The sequence below is a fragment of the Micrasema longulum genome, unplaced genomic scaffold, assembly GCF_059751315.1.
Source record: "Micrasema longulum isolate JH-2025_06_02 unplaced genomic scaffold, ASM5975131v1 h1tg000206l, whole genome shotgun sequence".
In the NCBI taxonomy this organism is placed as follows: Eukaryota; Metazoa; Arthropoda; class Insecta; order Trichoptera; family Brachycentridae; genus Micrasema; species Micrasema longulum.
The window spans coordinates 551,563-575,257 of record NW_028277411.1 but is presented as its reverse complement, the minus strand read 5'-3'; the positions used below and the strand labels follow the sequence as shown (position 1 = coordinate 575,257).

Below are 23,695 nucleotides of genomic sequence, written 5' to 3'. Positions count from 1 at the left end.
CTATTTCCATCCATGGCCCATGAGTTCGACGACGTCGTCAGTCCATCTCCATTGTGGTCTCATTACTTTCCTTTTGCTTTCGTAGGGTCTCCGGTTTAGTATTCTGGGGATCCACCTATCGACTTCTTGTCTTGCCACATGACCCGCCCACAGCCATTTTCGTCTTCCCGCTCTTTTTGCGATACCGGTCATCTTTGTACGGCGTCTTATCTCTTCATTCCTTATTCGGTCTTTTAAGGAGACGCCCAACATTTGTCTTTCCATAGACCGCTGAGTGCACTTAATTTTGTAAACACTTCTAGCAGTGAGTGATATGGTTTTAAGACCATATGTTGCCACCGGCAGAACATAAGAGTTGTAGACTTTGGCCTTCAGATCATTTTGAATTTTCTTATTTCTGAAAACGTGTTTCAGCTTTCCAAACGCAGCCCAACTTAATCCGATTTGTCTAGGCAGTTCCGCAGTTTGATTAAATTTTCCCAACTTGATTTTGTGCCCAAGGTAAATGTACTCGTTAACAGCACCGATAGTTTTACTTCCGGTACATATGTTGCCAGGTATTGGACTCAAAATCTTGGTTTTGTCTATATTCATTTCCAGACCGATCTTTCTAGAGACTTCGTATAATTCTTTTACCATAGATTCCAGTTCATTTACCTCATCACTTATTATTACTGTACCGTCTACAAAACGGAAATGAAATACACGATAGCATTTATTACGAGCAAATTCGTGAAAAATATTTTTAATTTTGTTCATAGATGTATTGGAATTGTTAAATGACAAACAAAATAATAAAAACGATTGTTTTCGTTCTTGGCGCAAGATTGTGGGGTCATTGTTCCGCGGAGATAGTCTGCTTGTCTATATCGGTGCTGATGTCTCGAGACAATGTTTTGTCCCACAAATTGCCGTTTACACGTTAACAATGGTCGAGTCCTGGGACAAAACAATATTGTATTGTCTATGTGTAAACGGCCTTTGTAGTAAATAATACAATTATACAATGTGTTCTGTTTGCAAAACAGTGACAAAGGTATCAAATACAATTAAGTAAATTAATTAGTATGCAAACAGATAAAACACTGTTTATTCTCACTAGATATTTGTAAATACATGTTTTGAGCTAGGCAACATTTACATATTTGTTTTATGGAACAGAGCGTTATTTAATTTTAGTCTAAGTAATATCTAAAGATAATCAATATTGAATTGAGATTTAAAGATTGAATATGCAACCGGTATGTTATGAAATAAATATTAAACGGTTAAAAATAAGATATTTGTATTTTTATTTGAAAAAATATAATAAATAAGCACCAAGTAACTGCTTCAAATATAAATATCATATTTTTAATTCGTTTGTTTAAATATTGCTTTTTGTATTTTCGATGTGTAGGCATACAAAAATATACATTATTTCTCAATTAACAAGTATATTATACATCTTACAAAATAATACCATGGTTATACTTTAGCGTGTTTTTTAAAATTCCATATTAGAATAAATGGCTATAGCTATAGTTTTCTAAAAGAGCGGTACTGTCATCTAGCGCTGTATGACGTCATTAAAACGTTGTATGTTCAAACCGGATAGCGCTAGTTTTAAAGAGAGCGTTTATTGTGAGCCATAAACGCCCCTAAAACGCCTAACTCCTTTCATGCCACAAGAATAACGAAGACCAGGAAGGCCTAAAATGTGATTGATGGACTGATGCGACAACGTTGCAAGTGAGGAACTGAAGAGGAAGGGCAGCAGACCGGCTAGAGTAGAGGAGACTCCTGAATATAGCCCAGAGCCACTCAGGGCTGTCGAGCTTATGATGAGGATGTTGATGTAAGAAGAACGTCATACAGCGTTGCTGTCATTTGTAGGATGGCCGCTATAGCGGTACAAACAGTTTTGGAATGTTTTTTCTAGTATAGCGGTAATCATTTTTGTGACTGAATACGAGGGCAAACGTGATTTCCATTGAACATTAAAATTTACATCCTGTAGCATGATTTTTATACGTCTCACTCACCTCCAAATGATAGTTTTTGACTTCTGATGAGTTTTCGTGTTACAAATATGCCTATTCATGATACTTTGTTTTTCTAATCCGTCCATTTTTTGTCGCAATACATCTCAGTTTTATAAAATTAAGTTTTTAAATGAGTGAATCGTTAATAAAATTATGTGATCACTGCTACGATCGATTGACAGTACCGATTTCTTTAAGTTGACATCGCTGGTCACCGTTGAGACGGCCGTCTTGTTTCGCCCACCGCATCACAGCATATTATGACTGCTAGACAATGGCAACTCTTTTTAGGAAATCAAAGCTTTACAACATATGACAACAAACAATAAGTAGCATACTTATGTTTGTTTTTGACATTGTTGAAATGTGTTGATTGTGAGAAAGCTTCTAATCGGACTTTTATATATTTGATTACGTGCTATTTACGAGGAAGTTTAGGACAATGGCTTCAAACCACTATTTTAGCCAAAGTTGTTAAATTATTATTATTTATGTCTTTTGATTGGCCAGACGGATGAAAAATACAATTCGGCGTCTGAAAAAGATCAAGAACCTAGGATGAGTGTTTTCAACTCGATTGCTCTCGGGTGAAAAACCTGAATAAGGATACATATATTATTGCACTTAGACATTCTCTGAGCCCTTAAAAATGTTAACACGTAACTCATGCCCAACGCGAATTTAGTCGTTTTTTGACTGCCAGCCAGGCCTGACTCTTAGAATCGAAAACAAAATGCCTGATTCGTGTCATGAAAGGATGTAAAAATGCATGTAAAAATGCATGATCGTTGAAATGATCTTTGGTATGAATAAACAAACTCAGTAACTTTGGGTACGTTTTTGTAACACTACTTTTAAAAATATTTTACTCTACAGGGCGCGTCTATATAATAACCTCTCAATGTGAATAAGAAAATCGAGTGGAGATAAGTCTGCGTCGTTAGGTAGTGGTTGACGCGTTCGGTGTATTCCGATAAGTTTGTATAAACGTGATTAAATTTAATTGGAGCACATTTGTTAACTACTACCTATAATAAATATAAAATATGATAAAAGATTTTGTGAAAAAAATTATGAAAATTCCTACATTTTAAAATTCTTTGCCGCATAATATAACCAGGACCTCAAGCAAGATAGGCGAACGCGCCTACTGGACAATATTATAAGCGTTTATTTAAAACCAAGTATGGATGCGTTTAAACCCGTACGTGTGTGTGTATCTGTGGCCTCATTCAACAAAATTTATATTATTTATCAATATTTTACACACACGCTCGAATTAAAAAAAAAAGTGGTACTAAATATTTGTACAGATTCACTTACTGACTTTTCTTTGTCTATCGGTTTCGAGACGTACCCGTTTCTTTGTCAGAATACCAACTAAACCAACATGCAAAACCCACTATACACCTTCACCATAGTTGTTGCACAAAAATTGTGACGAAGAGACGGTATTTCTCGAAACCGGTAGACATAGAAAAGCCGGTAAGTGGTTGTATACAAATATTTAATAACATTTAGTTGAATATTCAACCACAAAGTTAATGCTTTAAATATTAATAGTAAATAACTGTTAGATAACACCCTTAGACCTGTAAAATAAAAGTTTTCATATATCCTAGGCGAGAGGTTATATTTTTACTTTTTTCCCCCCAATTTCGCATTAGTTACTTTAAATTATACTTTATTAGATAAACAATTCATCATCATTCCTTTTCCGCACCTAATGGTGCATAAGACACTGCATTGGTGCATCATTTGCAGCGTATCTTGATCATTTTTGTTACATGGAGGATCAGTCTTACAGTTCAGGTACCAGTCTAGGGACCTAGAAATATTTTAGTATAAAAACACCCTTTTAAATCAATATTTCATATCAATCATGTCGAGAATCAAACCCGAGACCTCTTGCATGGTAGGCAAACGCGCTGATTGACTATAAATAATAACCTTTATTTATTTTTCCTTATCTGGAACAATAAAAAACATAATACTTTATCACAGAAAAACAATGAAATCCATCGCCATATCTAAAGTATTATAAATCTATTCCTTTTAGTATGAAAATGGCATTCCTCATATGTGTTGGACCATTTTCTGGCTCAGGAAAGTTTTGTAAATAATGGCCATAATTACATCTGTTTGCTGCCGATAGCCGTGCTTTAATATCGGTACTATAATTGCTATCATTAGTCATTTCATTACCAATTAAAAATATCTAAAAAAATATTTTCTCTAGTGCCATAATCCAAGGAGAAAATACGGGAATATGTTTGTATAGAGAAAAGACAGACCACGTTTCCTCTTAACAAGAGTATCGGAGATGCCTTTTACAATTACTATTACAAGATCCTGGTACATTACTTAAAATAATGCTAAAGATATTATAATTTTTTGTGCCATCAAGTATTTGATACTTTATGGTTACAGATAAAGATAAATAAGAAAAGTAATTATACGTTAACTAAAATATAATTTTAGGTAACTAAAGCGAAATCGAGGGAAAAAAACAATAAAAATATAATTCCTTGAAAACGTTTAACATTTTACCGAACAAGATTAACATTTATTCGACGGGTCTCAGGGTATTCGATAGATAAGATTTATTTTTTTTTACGTTGAGTGTTTCTGGCCACCTGTTTAGTAATTTCATAAACAAAAACCCAAACAATGAGTATAACGTTTTCATTCATTTATAAATAATTTCAAATTAAACAAAACCTTTTAATACCTTAATAATATAGTATTTAGAATTACATATAGGTAGGTACTATTAATATTTACTAAGTTTACTTAACAATATTTACATGGTTTGCCAAATATTAGCTTACTGCAATTTTCAATTCCTTAACCCAATTTTTCTAATATCCGATGAAATTATTTCGAGAGTATCAAACAACGCGAAGCGCAAACGATAATCGATAATATTTTTAAAATTGAAACAATTCAATAGAATTAGCATCTATACAATAGTAGGTACTGATAAAAATATATTATGTTTTTATTTTATAATTATATATAATTTTATAATCTAGGAGTAACTGGTAAAATATGCAATCGCCAATGATCACGCTTATTTTCGTATCTTTTTTATCCCCGTGTAGGGGATTCCGTAACAGTCGTAAGGTCATCTAATTTAATATCGAGAATCTTTAACTCTGAGTAGAATCATTTTCGTCCGAACACATTGGACTCTCTGCTTCTTCAGTAACTGTGATAAGCGGTGGAGGCAAGCCCGATCTCTCGTTACCATCCAATGGAGAATTTTCATTGTTGAACTTTTCAAACTTCGGCGAATGTCCAGGGAGAATACTCTTCGTAGTTTGTTTAAGAGAGGAATAAAGGTCCGGGGTTATAATGGGCAAGGATGCTCTTTTGTTCCTCGCTCCAGCAGCTACTAGTCCGGCTTGATGACAAAGTAAAGGAGATCCCGAAGCTATGTCTCCGGGATAACAATCGATAATGGATTCTTCTTCAATGGTGTCAAAATTATCGTCGTTTCCATTCTTTTGACTGTCAGAAATTATTCCATTTTTTTGAAGCTCCATTTCTTCCGTCAGTCTTGGTGGGAGACTATCGGCTCTGTGAAGACATTGATTGGATTTGTCGTGATTGATTTCAACAACAGTTTGTTCTTTTTTAACTGTTCCGTTCCCTAGCTGTCGTTGTTGTTCTTGGTATTTCTCTTCTTCCGTATCTGAGGAGTGAACACTATCACTGTTGGCTATAACTCTTAAGGACCCATGCTCTATTTTGTCTTGCAACTTGTGAAGACTAATTTCTCTGGCCTGGATATCTGAAAGCAGCGGTCCATCGGTGGATCCTTCAATGTTGTAACCTGACGACTTCATAGCATCATCTCCAGCTATGATTGAGTCTTGTTTGAAAATTGCTGCTGTAATGATCGGCTTATCTGGATCTGTTGGTGTTTTGCTTAACAGAGGTTCACGAGACGATTCACAGGGAATAGACGTTATGGGAGTTGAAGCATATCCAGAATACAATGGATATCCGTAGTGGCCTTGCTCGTAACCAACTTGATTTCCATACGCATAACTTGGATTATCAGAAGAAGAAATGCTTAAGTCGGAAGTTGATAGTCCTGTATTAGTGCTTCCGAAAGACTTCTTGGCCTGTTGCTGAGAAATTTTTGGACTATCCGGAGTTTCTGGAACGTTGTTGTTGGTAACGACCGGGGAATGATGAACCAAAGCCCTTCGTCCAGGTGATCCAGTGTTGTTTCCAGGTCGGGTGTTGCTTTGCTGAACTTCAACCACGAACACCCCATCATTGTTTGGAGAGTACTTCATTTTTGTTTCCCTGGATCCACGTGCAATATCCTAAAAATATGAAAGAAAATAAGACATAAGAAAATCTATCTTTGTTTGGAGACTCTTTTATGACTTTTGCGACTGCCACTATCACACAACGATAAAAGATCACATGATGATCACTTGAGGTGTTTTTTACAAAAATGGCGCTTTGTAAATCAGCCAAATATTATGGGTTTATTTTGGCACAAAAATCTTACTCTTAAATTCATCAAGTCATACATGTTCCTTGATTATCTAGTTTTAACATGACCATATTCAATGTTGGTTGTTTATCCAGGACATTATTTTCATTTACTAGTTTGACCATTGTTTACAGGTTCCTATAAAATATCCTGTAGTAATAAAGGAATAGTACTAAATTGTTTATCCTACCTCTACAGCAATGTTTCAAATTATGTTAAATTATGTTCGTTTCACAGTATACTCACATTTCTGACTTCGGTCTCCACGATGAGGTGGTTATTTTTCAGGGTCATTGTGATGATGGAGCCGTTGGCAGGATGCTGTAAAGTAGGGATTCCTCTTCCTCCGATACTCTTCTCATCCCCTCCTCCAGAGAAACCAGACTCTGCGGACTTCGCCTAGAACAGAAAATTAATTTCATTATTTCAAAAAATAATATAGTCTAATATTGTTTCGTGCTTTTCCTGGCCACTTACAAGTTCCTATATTATATTAAGCCGTATAATGAATTGCGATAACCCCTTTTTTAAAATCTGATCAATCTTATTTTTCTTATTAAAAACAACGATGCTAGTAATTTTTTTCAACTTAACGTAAGAGCGGTTTTAAATTTTTTTTGACGCTTACGTCACAACTTCAAAAAAGCAAACGTTTACCATTTGATACTTGGATAAGTTACATATATGTGTAATTTTTCAAACCTGATAGAAAAAGTCTATACAATATATACCTACAGCACAACATCGTAATACTTACGGAGGAACATTTTTCTTTAATGAAATGAACAAAGAAAATATATTTAAGAAAGAAGTGGAATAATAATATTTATTTTTTGTGTAGCACTGATTAAAAACACCGTTTTTTTTTTTGTAATTTATATGTTATTCCAAAAATATTAATGATTAAAAACAAAATAAACAAACTATTGTAAGACGTCACTTCCCATTATGTACACAAGAATTGTTTTTTCTTTTACGTAATGCGAAACGTTAATGTAAATATATGTATTTAATTAATATAAAATTTTTATTTAGAAGTTATGTTGTATACTTATATTTGTTATCTGAGTAAAATTAAAAATATTTAACGATGTTAATATCAAATAAAAAATGAATGTATAATTTTTGACAAATCCGTCGTTGTTCTACAATCTTACGATATTTATATCCTAAAAGCCAGTGAGACGAATTTGTCGAAATCAAAAGGAATTTAAGGAAATAATCTAATTAGGATCCACCAAAATTGAATATTGATTGTCAACATTAAAATACATTTTTTTATACCAAAAATCGGTATCCTCCAATTTTTGGTAATTGATGCATGCTCGTTAAATGCAGCCCTGGTGTAAATAAACAAACTCAGTGACTATGAGGACGTTTTTTATTTTTTTTATTTATTGACTTATTGGCTTATTTTTTCAAAAGGTAAACATGAACTGAAAATATAAAAGAAAAAAATAATGAAACCAACTAAACCGCGAAACCGGCTTGTCAGCAGGTTTCTCATTTTTCTTTTACAAAGAAAAAAGTAAAATAAATTTTATCAATCTATAAAATAATATAAACATAAACATTTAAGTTTGTAAGTGAAATTTTTTTACGGAAGTTCATTGCAATTAACGAGTGATATTTTAATACAGTCACTGGATATTCCATATTTGTGAATTAAAGTATCACTCGTCTTTTATTTTTATAAGAAATTAATAAAAACATAATTAAGGACTAATAGCGTACGTATTTTTTACACAAAATATATTTACAAAAGTTTTAATAGTTGAGTATTAACATAAAATAATAATCAATATAAAGCCTTGTTACATATTAGCCATTGAATTATTTTTATCATAAAAGTTTTTTTGACATTTAAAAAAAAATCTACTTAGGAGTCTTATTGAAAATTTTAGGAATTGTAAAATAAAGTTTTCTTTGGCCATACCTATTTAAACACCTCGGTACTCACAAGCCTTCACCTCGTGCTAGCCATGTATTATGTATGTATATATACCTTTTCTGATAGGTACTATCAAACCAATATCTAGAAGGAAATTTGAGCCATAAAATGGCACGAAATTGTCACGAAGTTTTTGTTTTTATATTTTAAAAAATTAAACAAAGTGCTAAGGAGACTCAAATCAGTGTTTGATTTCTTATATTATGAGTTTAAATGTGGAGTTCTACAAAATAAACACCCAATCAATGTTGATTGTTATTGATATTCCATATAATTTCATTTACAGACAGGCGCCTTTGCTTTTTAAAAAGTTTAGGTACCTCTCCTTCTTCGTGTCTCTACTTATTGAATGTTTTACTATGTTTTACTCTATCTTTGTATTGATATGTTATTATGATTTGTCAATTCAATTTTAAGATCTATTATGTTTCATATATCTATTTCAACGATGTTTAAGGTTTATCTGTTTTTTCTGTCTTGTCTTTAATGTTGTTTTTCTCCCATTAAACATTTGTAAAAACGGTTTGTTTTTGGCTAGTATTGCTAAGAATGGTAAAAGCCACAATAAAAGAAAAGAATAAATAAATATTTATCAATACATTTGGCCCCACTTTGACAAGTCTGCAACGGTTATTTTTTAAAATTAATTTTAAAATTTTTTTACTAATCATTCAAAAAAATCTTCCTACTAGCGTTGAATTTATCAGAACTTTTTTCTTGCCATTCACTATTGTCAACAAACATAAAATGAACGTGTGCTAATCTTCGCTGTTTTTTTTCTAAATATTTTCGCAGATTTAGTGGGAAATATACTTAGCGTCCGTCGTATTGAATAAAAGATTAATCGAATTACACCATTTTGATTGTATTGCTTGAAACCAAGAACATTGATAGAATAAACAGAATCTTTCCTTATTGGATTGCGATCAAATGTGATTATAAATTATGCTCACTTCGTGGGAGGGCAGGCGACCCAAGGGAAGCTTAAATCCGGTCGTTGGAATAAATACCTACTTCTCAGTTCTGGCACAAGAATGGGAATAACTTAATGGTGTTATGCAAAAATAAGTTAAGCTACACCAACCTCACACTGAGATAATTTATGTTTATCACTAAACGCATTTTTAAAAAATGTAATCAATTATATAGTTTAAAACATAATATATTATTCATTATAGTTTACATTCTGATTCACTTGAGAGCGTCCAAAAAAAATTTCTGAAATATATTAATTTTAAACTATATATTCCAGCTGCTTTTTAAAATTATAATCAATTGTTAGCTTCAGCAAATCCTTCACAACTTTCCGTCAGAAGAATCCTAACTGGCCTAATTTTACTTTATAATGTGATCAATTCATTCATTGACCAAGAAGATTTGCTGGAGTTGGTGTGTTTCCGTGTACCTGGTTGACATACCCGCCACAGATCTCCTTTTTGTTCTGCAAGTTCTAGGACCAACTATCACAGCACTCGCCTATCCCTAGGCTCCACAGATATGGTAATCAGTATGAGGACAAGGCTGATATATTTGGTTCAGGACTTGAAAGTTATAAAATTAGTCTGATTTCTTTTTTTCTTTCCCAATATAATTCTTAAACTTTTCTTTAATAATACTTTCCTTTTTTACTTTTTCATATTTATGTATTTATTTCTATAATATTTTTGGTTGTTTATGTGTATCTGTTTATGTGTACCTACTTGTTACTATTATTATAGTTATGCAATCTTTTTATTTTTTGTTATGTATTTATTTTTGTATTTTTTTTCATTCTTATGTTCAATATATGTTAAAGGCAATTAATGCCATTTATGTAAAAAAACAAATAAATAAATAACACAAAACATGAGATAACACATTTGTACAGAACACTTTAAAAACTATTACCATTGTAATAACAATAACTTAAAAAATAAATATTTCCCAAAAGAAAAACATAATAATGCGAAACTACAATTTTTACCTTTTTTTAATGTAAAATTATCAATAGTGTATATTTTATTGCGTAGAAAATTTTAAGTATAAAAAATCAAATTTAAACAAGGGCTTCATAATTTAAAACAGACGTTAAAATACCTTGGAATTTTCTTCCAATATGAATCCCCCAATTTCAAAAAGCTCCATGTCGTTCATAAATAAACAAAACTTGTCGGCCAATGGTAATTGGCCAAGGTCGGTCTTTTGCGATGTTAACACATTTATGCAATATTGTTTTCATGTTAGCCACGTATTGATTATAAAAACATCTTAGTTAAACATCTTAAAGCAGTATTACATTGTTTTAAGTTCAGTTGCATGGTTTTTGGTTAACACAGAGATATTACAGAGAATTTGTGTATTTAAACTCATTAAAAAAAAATTCAATGTAAGAATATCACTTTTGGATTATGATTCCGACACTAACACATTTTTTCCGATTTCGTGGCTTGACACATTTATGCATGACACCATCCATACTGTATGCTTTCATACAGGTTGAAAAATGGTTCAAAATCGTGTTAAAATAAAAATAGGCAATTTCAACAATATTTATTTTTTTAATATCTCAAATGTAACGAAATGTTTTATATTTATTAATTTTATCTCTTAAAAGCGATACCACACATACGATATTGATAGAGCGATGAAATTGGCTATTGCACCATCAAACTAATCGGTTTTAAGTGTTAACCTAAAATCTTTATTTTATAAATTACGATGAGCATCCTACAATTAATTATTTTATTGTCTTTTTTCACAAAATCATTAAAAGATTTATTCCACTAACTATACGAGGTGTGATTAAAAATACAAGCTATATTGAAATTTTGGATTTAAATTTGAAATCGCAAGAGTCCAATTTTTAAACGTCAACACATATAAGAGTCGAATGAATATAGATGTTTAAATATAAGCAGAATGATGAATGTTACACAGTGGGTAAAATGGCTATTCAAGCTAGTCAAGTCTTGTGGATGCCTAGACTTCTATTTTCCCTTTTGTAAAATGCTTGCAAAATGTCTGTTGCACTATGTTAACATTGTTCGAATGTTGGGAAAAAAAGTTTAATTATCTTGCAGAAATCTTAAAGTCAATAGCAAATATTAAAACATTTAAATCTAGATTTAAAAAACACATAAGACCCACCCTATTCTGAACTCTATACCGCGGAAAATTGTGTATCTTTCAGAATATAATTTCTAATTTAAAGAAATCTGTTTTAGATAATAAAAATGAAGTGTAAATAAAATATAATGTATATATTTAATATGTTATATCAATCAAAATTAACGTAAATCAAACTCCCTCTCTAAACACGAGTTTTCACTCTATTAGAGAGGTATTATAAATTATATATGTACAAAACATGTTGTTTTATACTTTTGTTATTAATCATTTTTAAAATTAAAAAAATAATATATACCTGATAGTATTTTTGATATTCATTTAACTGCAATTTGTTTTATAAATTCAGGAATAAAAAAAAATATTATTCCTTATTTTTTCCATGGGATTTTAAATAGCTATTTTGTTTGCTTAAGCACTTTGAATGAGAACCGTATTTACTGAAAATGTCCAAATACTTTCCGTATACATATTCGAAATCCTGTATCATATATCAGAAAAGAACCTTCAATAAATTATGACATAAGCCCTCGAGATCAAATCAACTTTTCCCTTTTTACATGGTCCTTTGGAAAATGTTCACAAAGCCCCCAACCATAGTTATTTTAAGGACCCCTCAATATTAAATGAGAATTTTCACACCTTCGACTTTTAAATTTCGAATAATTTTACTATATCACAAAGAACACCTATAAATCTTTGTAGGCGAGTAGAGATTTACTTTTTTAAGGTTTTTATCGAGATTGACAGATTTTTCAACAGAAATGGAGAACCTCTTTGATAATCGAATAAATCAAGGCATTTATTTATTTAAAACTTCATGTACAAAGAATTAGTACCTCGACGGACTTATTGCTAAATGTAATATCTTCCAGCCAACCAAAAAACAGACTCGTCAAAAGAAGAGATTGGTCAAAATTTTGTACTAACAAACCATAAATATATATTAAAAGATACAAGCATATGATAAAATAAAATATTGAAAAAATCTAATTGATATACACATAAAATGATGAGGAATTTTCGGGATCAGATAATGAGTTTGGAAGGAAAAAGAAAGAGAAACCAAGAAAATAAAAGAGGGTAAAAAAAATATATGTGAGAAAAAAAAACTATAAAACCTCAAGGAGTTCTGGATTCTAGGGATATATAATTATATATATTTTTCAGACGTTTCTTGAAGGTGGCTGGAGAAGGAGCATTTTTTATATAAAGGGGTAGCTCATTTCAAAGTCTAGTGTCTTGGACAGAAAGGAAATAGCTGAAAAATGATGTGTTATGTCAAGGAATGGAAAGTGTTCCCTCCTAGGAAGAGCAAAGCAAAAGACCTTGATCAGAAAGGTAAATGAAATTCTCAGCAAGATATTTCGGAGCGCAAGAATTATTTACTAGTCTTACATTTGGGATTAAGAAACATCGGGTCTTGTAATTTATAATTTTATTTTACAACAGATATTTATAAAAATGTAAAATAAATATCTGTACCTTAAAGGATAAACCACGGGAGTCACATTTATCAAAATGTTGAGCAAACAAGATATTGTGGTAGGGCGATTTCCAAAACACCATAAGTTTTTAATCAAATTAGATAACTTCAACATATAAAGTACTTTCAAATTGAAAATAATGATTTTTTTAAAAATAATATTTAATATTAAAATAGCATACGTGGGGCTACTGATTTTTTTATCAGTCAAACAAAGTGAACATAAATTTTTTTCCAACTTAAAAAGCATGGTTATGACGGAAATCTAATCAAGCTTATAGCGATGATTTCTGCAATTTTAACTTCAAACGGCAAAAAATGGACTCCCATGTTTTATATTCCAAGGTACAGATATTATGAATACATTTCATAAGGTCTAGTTAGAGATTTCCTCTTAATATTGATACATAAACAAAATATGAACATATTAGAGAAGGTGATATAAAAGTATACGCTTCTACAGGGCCCATGACTTGTCATTGGCTGGTTTAAGTGGTCACTTTGCACACTGTGTAACACTCATCATTGCGCTCATATTTGAACATCTATATTTCTTCAATCGTTTCATCTATTGATGTTTGTGAAGTGAAAGAGCTGAAACCTCCATTTAAGCGAATGAGATTCATCTTATTGAATTATTTTACCAACATACTATGCAACGCCTGAAAACTTGATTTTTTTCAATTTTCTATACATCTTCATGAACCAGGTGGATTTATCAATTATATTTTGAATTTGTCCAAATTTTTGTAGGTAAGGACTGGATTCAACTCCCTGGGGAGCTGTTAATATTACATATTACAACAGAAATGAAGAACATTTGAGAGAAGTTAATGTAGAAGTTTAGGCATTTACAGGGCTTATGACCTGTCATTGGCTGGTTTAAGTAGTCACTTTACTTTTTTGTAACATTCACCTTTCTGCCTATATTTAAACTCTATATTCCTTCAATCCTTTCATTTGTTGATGTTTTGAAGTTAAAGAGCTGAAACCTTTATTTATGCGGGTGAGATTCAGCTTATTGAATTATTTCACCGAAATACTAGGCAACGCCTGAAATGACAGGTCATAAGTCCTGTAGATGCCCCGACTTCTACATTACCTTTTTTAAAATGGTCTTCATCTTTTTTGTAAAATGTTAATTTTAACAGCTTTCTAGGGAATTGAATTCAGTCCTTGTCTCCGAAAATTTGGATTAATATAAAACATAATGTAAAATAAGTTTTCGTACACTACTTGTAATATTTTTAATATTTTAAAGTATGTTATATAATACTCATAAAAAATAAATAAATCTATGCTTGGGAATAGGTCACATAATTGCACATTATAATATATATTACGGACATAGCTGATCATACGTGTACTTTCATTATGTGCATACATACAGTACAGCAGATATGTACGTTTGACCCGTATTCAAGGTTCAACATCATAACTTGAATGTGCATTGTAGTTTTAATTTTTCAACTGGTCAATTTGAAGCACGTCATTGCGATCCCTTAAACTTACAAAATTATTGTTTAATTTTCCTTTCTATTCGGCGATTTAGTATTTATTGAACTAAGGTATGTACATGTATGTAGGGTCCATAGTCCATAGTCGATGACACACACGTGTTAAATTAGTTCACCTAAAAGAGACTAAAAGGAAGACTAAAGGAGACTAGAGGATGAAAGGCGAGTTTCTGGCGCCTGCAAACCAGAACCAACCAGCTAAGGGAAGGTAACCCCGACAGAAAAATTCACCAGAGAAAGCAACGGGAAACCACTCTGGTCATCTTTTCCCAGGAATCACTAGGGTGAATACATACAATAAGCAGTTGTTCTGGCTGCGGAGTAGCGCGGGACCGAGATGCTTTCGGTGTAGTGATCGCCGACGTCGGGGGATCTGACAAGGCACCTCAAGAAGAAAAGAGACTAATGACCGACAATGCAATGTCATCATTTTCAATCGAATCCTATAAATTTGTAAAATGCAACTCTGAGTATTTCACAAGAAATCGGAGGGCATCGTTCAACTGTATATTCACACCGTCCCTACCATGGAAAAATGAACTACAAAGGAACATCGTCTATAAAGAGACCACAAGACGCAGCCAACATCAGTCAGTCAGTCAGTTCAGTTCACGTCATACCAGCTCGACGACATCACACAGTTCCAGCATGTAGTTCAAGTGCAGTTACTTCAACTCCTTATCGACGTAACACTCGTCCGACGTAATTCATTATTTATTCACCGTGTAATAAATAAACATCAAACAGCAACCTCGTGTCTTCTCTGTCAATCTCTAACTGGGGTAGGAACTCCAACCAAACACCCAACTACAAAATCTTACATGTACAATACTAATAGCACGCTTTTCTTGCTACGTTAGCGATCTAATGAAAACAAGTAGGTGTTTGAAATATAGACAGAGGCAATATAACGCCGAGCAACGGGTCTAATAAACAGGGAGATATTTGTTATTTAGTCCTAGAAGTACACAGAAACTTCACAGGTAATAAAATAAACTGGTATCTGTAGTTTTGTCTTCGGAAAAAAAATTAAACTTTAAAATTCTCTATTTCAGGTTTTTAAGCAAACTCCTTCATAATTGAACTGCAGAAAAAATATTTAACTGCTTTCATCATGAATCATGGTAAATAATAATAATAATGCACAGGGCACTGCATTGGTACACCAATCGCAGCTTTTCTTGATCATTTTTGTGTAACATGAAGGTAAGATAATTAGTCTTACGCTTCAAGTACCAGTCCTGGACTAGTCCCTGGGACTATGAAATATTCTAGTATAAAAATACCCAAAATATTCTTACATACTCAATACATTGTTGAATTAACTAACCGTGGGCCCCTCATATAAAAGCTTTAGCGGCAAGAGTTAGCGCAGCAGCATACGCCGTCAGGAAGATCCGACTAACTGGTAAAAGAAGAAGTATTAAAATTGGAAAATAGTTTTCGGGCGTTAGTACACCGATCGCAGATTATCTTGATCATTTTTTTGTTACATGAACTTCAAACTAACGCTTCGGGGGTGGTATTCCAAACGCTCTCGCGGCCGTATTATCTTGTGTATTTACGTACAAAATATAATACGGCCGCGAGAGAATCTGTTTTCTTGCGCACATGTCAACCATGAAGGAATCGAATATGAGACCTCTTGGATGGTCAGCGAACGGGCTGACCACTATACCACTCGGCCAATGTTTTTTCTTTAAACACGAAAAAACATAGATAAGTAAAGTTAAATGGACAATGTTTTGAGTATGTCCAAATGTTTGTAGACAAGCTGTATTTCTTTATTTTCTTAACATTTGGACATACTAAAAACATTGCTGATTATACTAACTGGTATAAAAAGTATACAAATTTAAAAAATGTTTTCAGGAGTTACCGAGGAGTTACCCGCTAGCAGGTGAAATGGTTCAGCCGGATGAATCTCACCCACATGATAATGGTTTCAGCTCTTTATTTCACAAAAGTCAACAGATTGAAGATTTGAGGAAATGTGGATGTTTAAACAAAGATATTTCAAATATTACACCGTGTGCAAAGTGGCCACTTAAACCAGCCAATGACAGGTCATTTGCCTTGTAAATACCTAGACTTCTGTATTCCCTTCACAAAAATGTTTTCGCTATCTGTAACATAAAATCTTAGCTAAAAAAAAATAAAAGATAAATAATGATTGCTTTTTTGTCAAAATATGCAAAATGAGTTATTTTATTTTTCTTTTCCGTGTGAACTCTTTTGCCCATTTTGACAAAAATGCAACAATTATTTAACTTAAAACTTGACTTAAAATCACTTTTTTAAGTAACTAGCACTCAATCACCAAATCCTCGTGCTGATAGGTCACATGCTATTAGAAGTCAACACTGGGTGCATGTTGGGATTAACTTATAATAGTTTGTGTTTCATTAGCACGTTGGTTTTATATTTTTGTTAAATTACTCGGCGTACTTGTCGTTTTACCAAGACATTAATTATTACAATTACATGCTATTAGAAGCTAACAACAAGTGCTAATAGGCGTAAAGCTCGGGTTTCCTAGGACAGCGGTGCCCGTATTTTTACGGCCGTAGTGAACATTAATACGGTTGACAGCCGTCGTAACGGTGACTAGAAAGTGGTTTCCTATAAAAATGGTGTTGATAACACCGTTAAAAAATAAAACCACTCTCTAGTCACCACTACGACGGCTGTCCACCGCATCACCGTTCACTACGGCCGTTAAGATACGGGCACCGCTGTCCGAGGAAACCCTAGCTTTAGCCTCTAATAGCATGTCTTTTCAGCATGTTCGTTTTATATTTGATTTATTTATTTATTATGGTAAAGATGTGTAGGGATATTTTTATTTTAGTGTAATTAGTGTCCTGATGAAGAGACGGGTCCGTCTTGAAAACTGTAGACATAGAAATGTGTGCTAAAATAAGCAGTTTAAGATTCTTAGTATTGGTGATTTTGTTGTCTTTGTTTTCAAGGATTTTATTTTCTTGGATATTATAACCTTTGAAATTCTAGTATCATTTTTTTTGTAGTTTTTTTTATAATTCTCGTATGCATTGGGTTTTAACATGAGTTGTATCCGTTTTTTATTTAAATTTAAAAATGAGCACCAACAGTAAAAAAAAAGGTAAAGGAAAATTAGAAAGAAAATTTTCTGCTCTATAAGATAATTGTGTTTGCTTTTATATTACATTCAATATTTTACTTGATTACGAGCCTTCAAAATGAAATATCAAGTAAATGAAAATGAGCGTTTTGACACCTATGTCTATTCGTGTTCAATCGAGAGAATTGAGCTGACAAAGCTGCTCGGTGTACGGTGAAGATGCTATGAATAATTGACCAAATTGTTGCAAAATAATCATTGAACTTTATGAATGCTTGTAATCAAATAAAATAATATAATATAATACATGTAATAATAAACCAGCATATTATATTGTAAAGCAAAAAATTTCTTTCGAATGACTTTTGTATAATCTTAACCATTTTTTTTTTTAACTTTTGGCATTTATTTTTAAATTAGTCTAATACATTGTAATTGGTATGTGTGCTGTAATGGAATGTATTTGTGAAAATTAAATTTGAATTTGAATCGGGATGTGGTCCCGTGGCTAGTATTGCGGACTCACGTATCAGAGATCCGAGGTTCGAACCCCAGTCTACCCCAACTTGATATCAATTTTTCAATAGTCAGTTTTTACAACTCGTTGAAAATGGCCACCAAAAATGAAATATTTGGGTAAATTATAAAAACGCTGATATTTCTTTGAATAAAGAAAATTAAGTCAGTTTATTGTTATTTACTAAGATTTATCGTTATTAATGCTTTAAAAGTAATTATTTTGATTTTATAATAAACCTTTGCTTATATGATTGTCTGTGTAAGCTTTGGTCGGTTAGAGACAGCTGGTAAAACCAAAATGGTGAAAATGTTCGTGTTAGGATTTGCATACAACCAACATATATAAATATGAATGTATAATGCAAAACTAATCTGAACAAAGCTTTGCGGTAAAAGGCAGTATGTGTGAAGGATCAGATTAGTGGATTAATCAAACACATAATGTAATATAAGACTGGAAAAGAAATCAAAAGCAATGTCCCAGAATTGCCTTATGTACAAGGGAATAAAAAACAGAAAGTATAAAAAATTAAATAAATGTTAATATATTTCAAATTAAATGTAAAAAGTATATATGTGAAAAATATTAGGTAATATATAGTGTAAATAGTGAATATAATTAATGAAAATGTACATATGAAACAGTGAATATTATAAATTAGGATATTAAGTGTATAATAGTGATAAATAATGTTAGAATAAGTATAGATGGAAATATTGTGTTGTAATATATATTAGACTATGTTTATCATAGAACTAAATAAAATAAATAATAATAATAATAATAACTAATGTTAGTAAATATTCGTATAAAACCATACACCGACTTTTTATGTCTACCGGATAAATAGAGTCTCTTCATCGGGACACTCACTACACCAACATGCAAATACTAAAATACACTGTTACCTTTATCATCACCGTAGTATACATAGTATTTACTAAAAAAATAACATTTTGAAAGTTCTCCAATCGTCAGACTACACCGGCTCAGAAACGAGTGTGGAGAAATTGATATGTTTCGTTTTCCATCATCAGTTTTTTTTATTTTCAATTCTTACGGCGATAAAATCAAAATAAAAAAACTGCCTTTCGTATTTTACATATTATTGTGGAGCAGCGCTTTCAGTTTCAGCCAAAAATTGGCCGAAACTTCGGCTCAGCTGAAACCCGTCGTTTGAATGTGTCGGATTACGTTCGACTGTACTCGGGTAAAAAAATTCACACAATAATTGGAGATATTGGATTATTGTCCATTCATAATTCATTATTGTTTTGCCATTATCAAACGTAAAAAATAAAATGTAGACTAATTGAATGTTTTTTTGAGTGTGGTTAGAGTAGTTATTTACATTTATTTTTTTTTGTTATTTCTTTGTAGTTAAAAGTATAAATTCCTATAGCGTACATTGAACAACTATTTTTTTATTTTTTTTTCACAAAAGCATTATTCTAAACATTTTTTTTTAATTCCCGCCAAACTGCAAAAGCAGTTTTTTTGCAGGGATTTCTCTCTTTAAACATTTTGGTAACACAATATAATAATGTTTGCATAAAATATAAAAAAATCTTAAATGTATCAATTAAATAAAAGTTTAAAAAAATTCAATACAAGGAAGTCAATATTACATATAAGTTATACGTATAACATAACGAACCAAAAAGCGCTAAAAATAAACTAATTTACTCATAAAATCTGTATTTTACTTCGTCGTGTATTTTGTTAAAAACTTATATAAATGAACTCTTGAGGTTATTTTAATAAGTTTCCGTTTCGGTTTCAGCCAAAACTAAAATTGAATTTAATCTTGTTTCGGTCGGTCACTATATGTTTCATACAAATCTAGATATTTTCGAACATAAATATCAATTTTACTTTATACCGCCTCGAAATCTACGTTTATAATCACGACCCAGAATTCATGTTATATTTTACACATAATGTTCTTCTTCCACCTAGACACAGCTTTTGACGCAATTTTAACATCATCGCTCCCTTTCCGCAACTAATGGTGCATAGGGTAATGCAATAGTATACTATCCGCAGCTTATCTTGATTATTTTCACTACAAAAAGTTAATATAATCATTATTACGCTCCTACGAAATATGGGACTATGAAATATTCGATCACCCGACCGTTTGACTACGTGGCAGACTAATAATTTTTTATATATTGAACAGTATTATGATATGAGTATCTCTTTATTGTGTTTCTATAAATATTTTTTTATTTACAGTCTCGGAACAATTGTTGATATTCATTCTTTGTTCCCATAACTCCGCTTTCTTGGGAACGAACATGCGATGTCGATTTATTGAATTAGAGTTTGAAGTAATTAAAAAAATAACTTAATTAAACATTTCCTTTACATTCATCTTGGTTATAATACGTGTTTTTTTGGTTTAAAAACTAGCTTATTTCGCTAATTCTATGGTAAATTTGTTTGCGTTTTGTATCAAATATACAAATTTTAGCAGTATGTTCAAGAAGTATATTTAATATCGATATTGTGTAAAAACCCTACCAGCGCGGAGAAATGAATGTCGTTATTGAATAGGTAGTTTTAAATTTAAGAGACTTTTCCAATACTTGACATTTTATTTATAATTATACATAAAGGCCGTAATATTTTTGGCTTCTTTTACAATTTGCGACAGCTCATTATAAACTTTAAATCCTTTTTTTTAAATGATTTTTTTCTAGCATCAAGATTAAATTTATATTTTTAAATAACACTTAAGAAGAAATGCGGTCTGACTTTTCTTGATACAACCATACTCCTGTATTTTCTCCCTGAACTATGGCATAGCAGTGATTTTTTACAAATAACACACTACAAATATCTACAATTAGCGTGTTTCTATTTTATTTTCTCGATAAACTCTTTATTACGAGAACAACAACCATCCAAAAACCCTTAAAAGCGCACAGTTTTATCTGCCGTCTTCGGACATACAGTATACAAATATGATAAATATTTTTACAAAAAGGCAAATGGTACCGACAATTTTATTCCAATACTCTTTACCAAAAACGTAAAATCGATTCTGTCGATTTTAGTTAGGCATAATCAACCCCAATAGGCCCTGAGCCCTACTGCGGGTTGCTCAAATGTACTCCTCTTAATGAACTTAAGTCATCGGTCAAAAAGCAGAGTGAAATGCTTTGGCAAAAAGTACCTGGTCAGCACCAAGCAATGGAACTTATTAATTAATGTCGGGTTGTGGTCCCGTGGCTAGTGTCTCGGACTCACAGACCAAAGGTCCGTGGTTCGAATCCCACTCTACCCCAACTTGATTCCATTTTCTAATAGTGAGTTATTTACAACTCGTTGAGAATGGCCCTCAAAATTAAATATTTGGGTAAATCATAAGAACGCAAATATTTCTTTTTTAAAAAAAAAAAAAAAAAAAAAGGGTTTTCGCTTAGAATTGTATTTGATCTTATTTATTTATTCATTTTTATTTAGGAAAAAAACAACAGTTTTTACATTTATTGTATACAGAAAATAAGAACACAAATAAACAAAAATTGTGAAAACAGTCAATATAAATTTTCCACAGTGGTGTAAGCTATTGATTAAGTACATTATCGGTATCAAAATAAAAGCAATTAACCATTTTTAGGCATTTAGAAGTTATAAATAAAATAAAAATACTTATACTTATGCACACTTATAAAAATAAAGTAAATAGAAACCAGATAAATTTAAATTCAAAGAATAAGAAAAAAATATATATACAAATAATATAAAAGGTACAAAAATATAATAATGAACATACGAGTACATACATAATTACTGCCATCGTAAAACTAAACGGGTGTACTGTCTATAAGGAATCTTCTATATTTCGTATAGGAGAGATAAAAAATGTCTTTAAGAAAATAATGTTTAAAAACTCAGCCAAAATTAAATAGGGTAGTGTTATCACTGAAACCCGCCCAGGAAACTACAGATTGAACAAACACCTTGCTAGAATGAACTTTTCTGAAATTTCTAGATGTAGGTTCTGCAGTGTAGATGAGGAAACACCCATACACATTTTATGTAAATGTGATGCTTTACATCATAAGGGAAGCCTATTCTCGAGGACCACTGGTTAAGCCTGAGGATGATAAAGAATTTGCCCCCTACCTCATAGCCCGATACTTTGATTTGGGCTTGGAGAGGGAGATCTAGCAAAATGAGAACTCTCGTCTTTAGTAAACACAGAAACTAGGCTCTTTAAACACTTGGGCTCGGTGGGTGAGAATTTTTCACAAGGACCTGTCACAATAGATTTTTACAGGTCCCAGTGACTTCAGGAGCTTTTATAGCACTGACTTCCACCTTTAAGAATAAAAATAAGAATAGGCGTAATCAGTACGAGGTGCGGTTGTTTTTTTTTGCTCACATCAGCGAAGCATTTGGGAGAGAGTAACAGAAAAACAGTGTTTAAATATCTTTTAATCAAAACAGTCAGTCACCGCATCTTTTCAAAATGAAAATGAATAAATACCTTAGTTATTGAACAGCGCTTTTGAAGTCAGTTGGTAATAATTTTAAGGAATGCTTAATGCGCAATGTTTTACAAAGAGTCCTTACAGGAACTTACGGTTTAAGTTCCAAAGTAGGTAATCACAGGTACCTTGTAGATGCAGCTCTTTGAATTTGTAGAGTTCTTTCAACTGGCATCGAGTTAGTTGTGTTTTAATGGTCTTTTACAAACTGGTTCTGGACAGCTATTCAACCATAAAATTTTCGGCCGCAGCTTTTGTTTTGGCTCTGGGAATTGCTAATGCACTTTGGCGAATAAAAATAGTTCGCGAACCTTATTTTCGTAAATACAGACAAACATTTAAATAAAAACGGAGATGAAAAACCTATTTGAGAAAATAATACGAATGTCTACGTCTAGGTATTCACATGGTCGGCCATTTGCTGGTCTAAGATATCACATTATTTATTTTTATTACCTCAACTATTTTTAAATTGACGGACTTATTACTAAACGGTAATCCATAAAAAAAACAATAAAATTTTGTTTATATGATTTTAATATCAAACCGCATGTGAGAAAGAAAAAAAAGAAAAAAAAGGGGATATAAATAAATTAATATCGATTCTAGTCTTCAATGGTGAAAAGGGAAAAAGGTAGAGCAAAAGAGAAAAAATTAATAAAAATTAAAAAAAAAAATCTATGGGCATGATTTCAACAGAGCTACTGTAAAAACATCTTTAAAAGTGGTTGAAAGATAATTCTACAGTCGAGCCGCATAAATACTATGTATAGAGGAGTTGTGGATGGGAATTAAGAAGCTACTTTGAAAATAAGAACGAAAAGGTTAACCATGAATTGATAAGCGTTGAAAATTTCATGTCGGTATATAGAAGCGTCAGGACTATGAAATACAGTGACCATAAGTTAAAAGGCGTGGTAGTCTGTCCGCTGTCCAATTTTGAGCCATTTCAGTTGCCTACGATAATCAGA

General features: G+C 31.9%; 1 protein-coding gene across 1 annotated transcript in view; it reads right to left on the bottom strand.

The window, feature by feature from the left end:
- Positions 1-5,164: 5,164 nt before the first annotated feature.
- The window catches only part of LOC148283743 (uncharacterized), a 119,674-nt gene continuing 101,143 nt past the window's right edge, over positions 5,165-23,695 (bottom strand). Inside the window, exons 4-6 of the mRNA XM_088243331.1 lie at positions 6,787-6,939; positions 5,743-6,364; positions 5,165-5,658 (exon numbers count right to left, since the gene is read on the bottom strand). Coding sequence (XP_088099457.1) covers positions 5,177-5,658; positions 5,743-6,364; positions 6,787-6,939 — 1,257 coding nt within the window. The 3' untranslated portion in view covers positions 5,165-5,176. The remainder of the gene's footprint in view (positions 5,659-5,742; positions 6,365-6,786; positions 6,940-23,695) is intronic.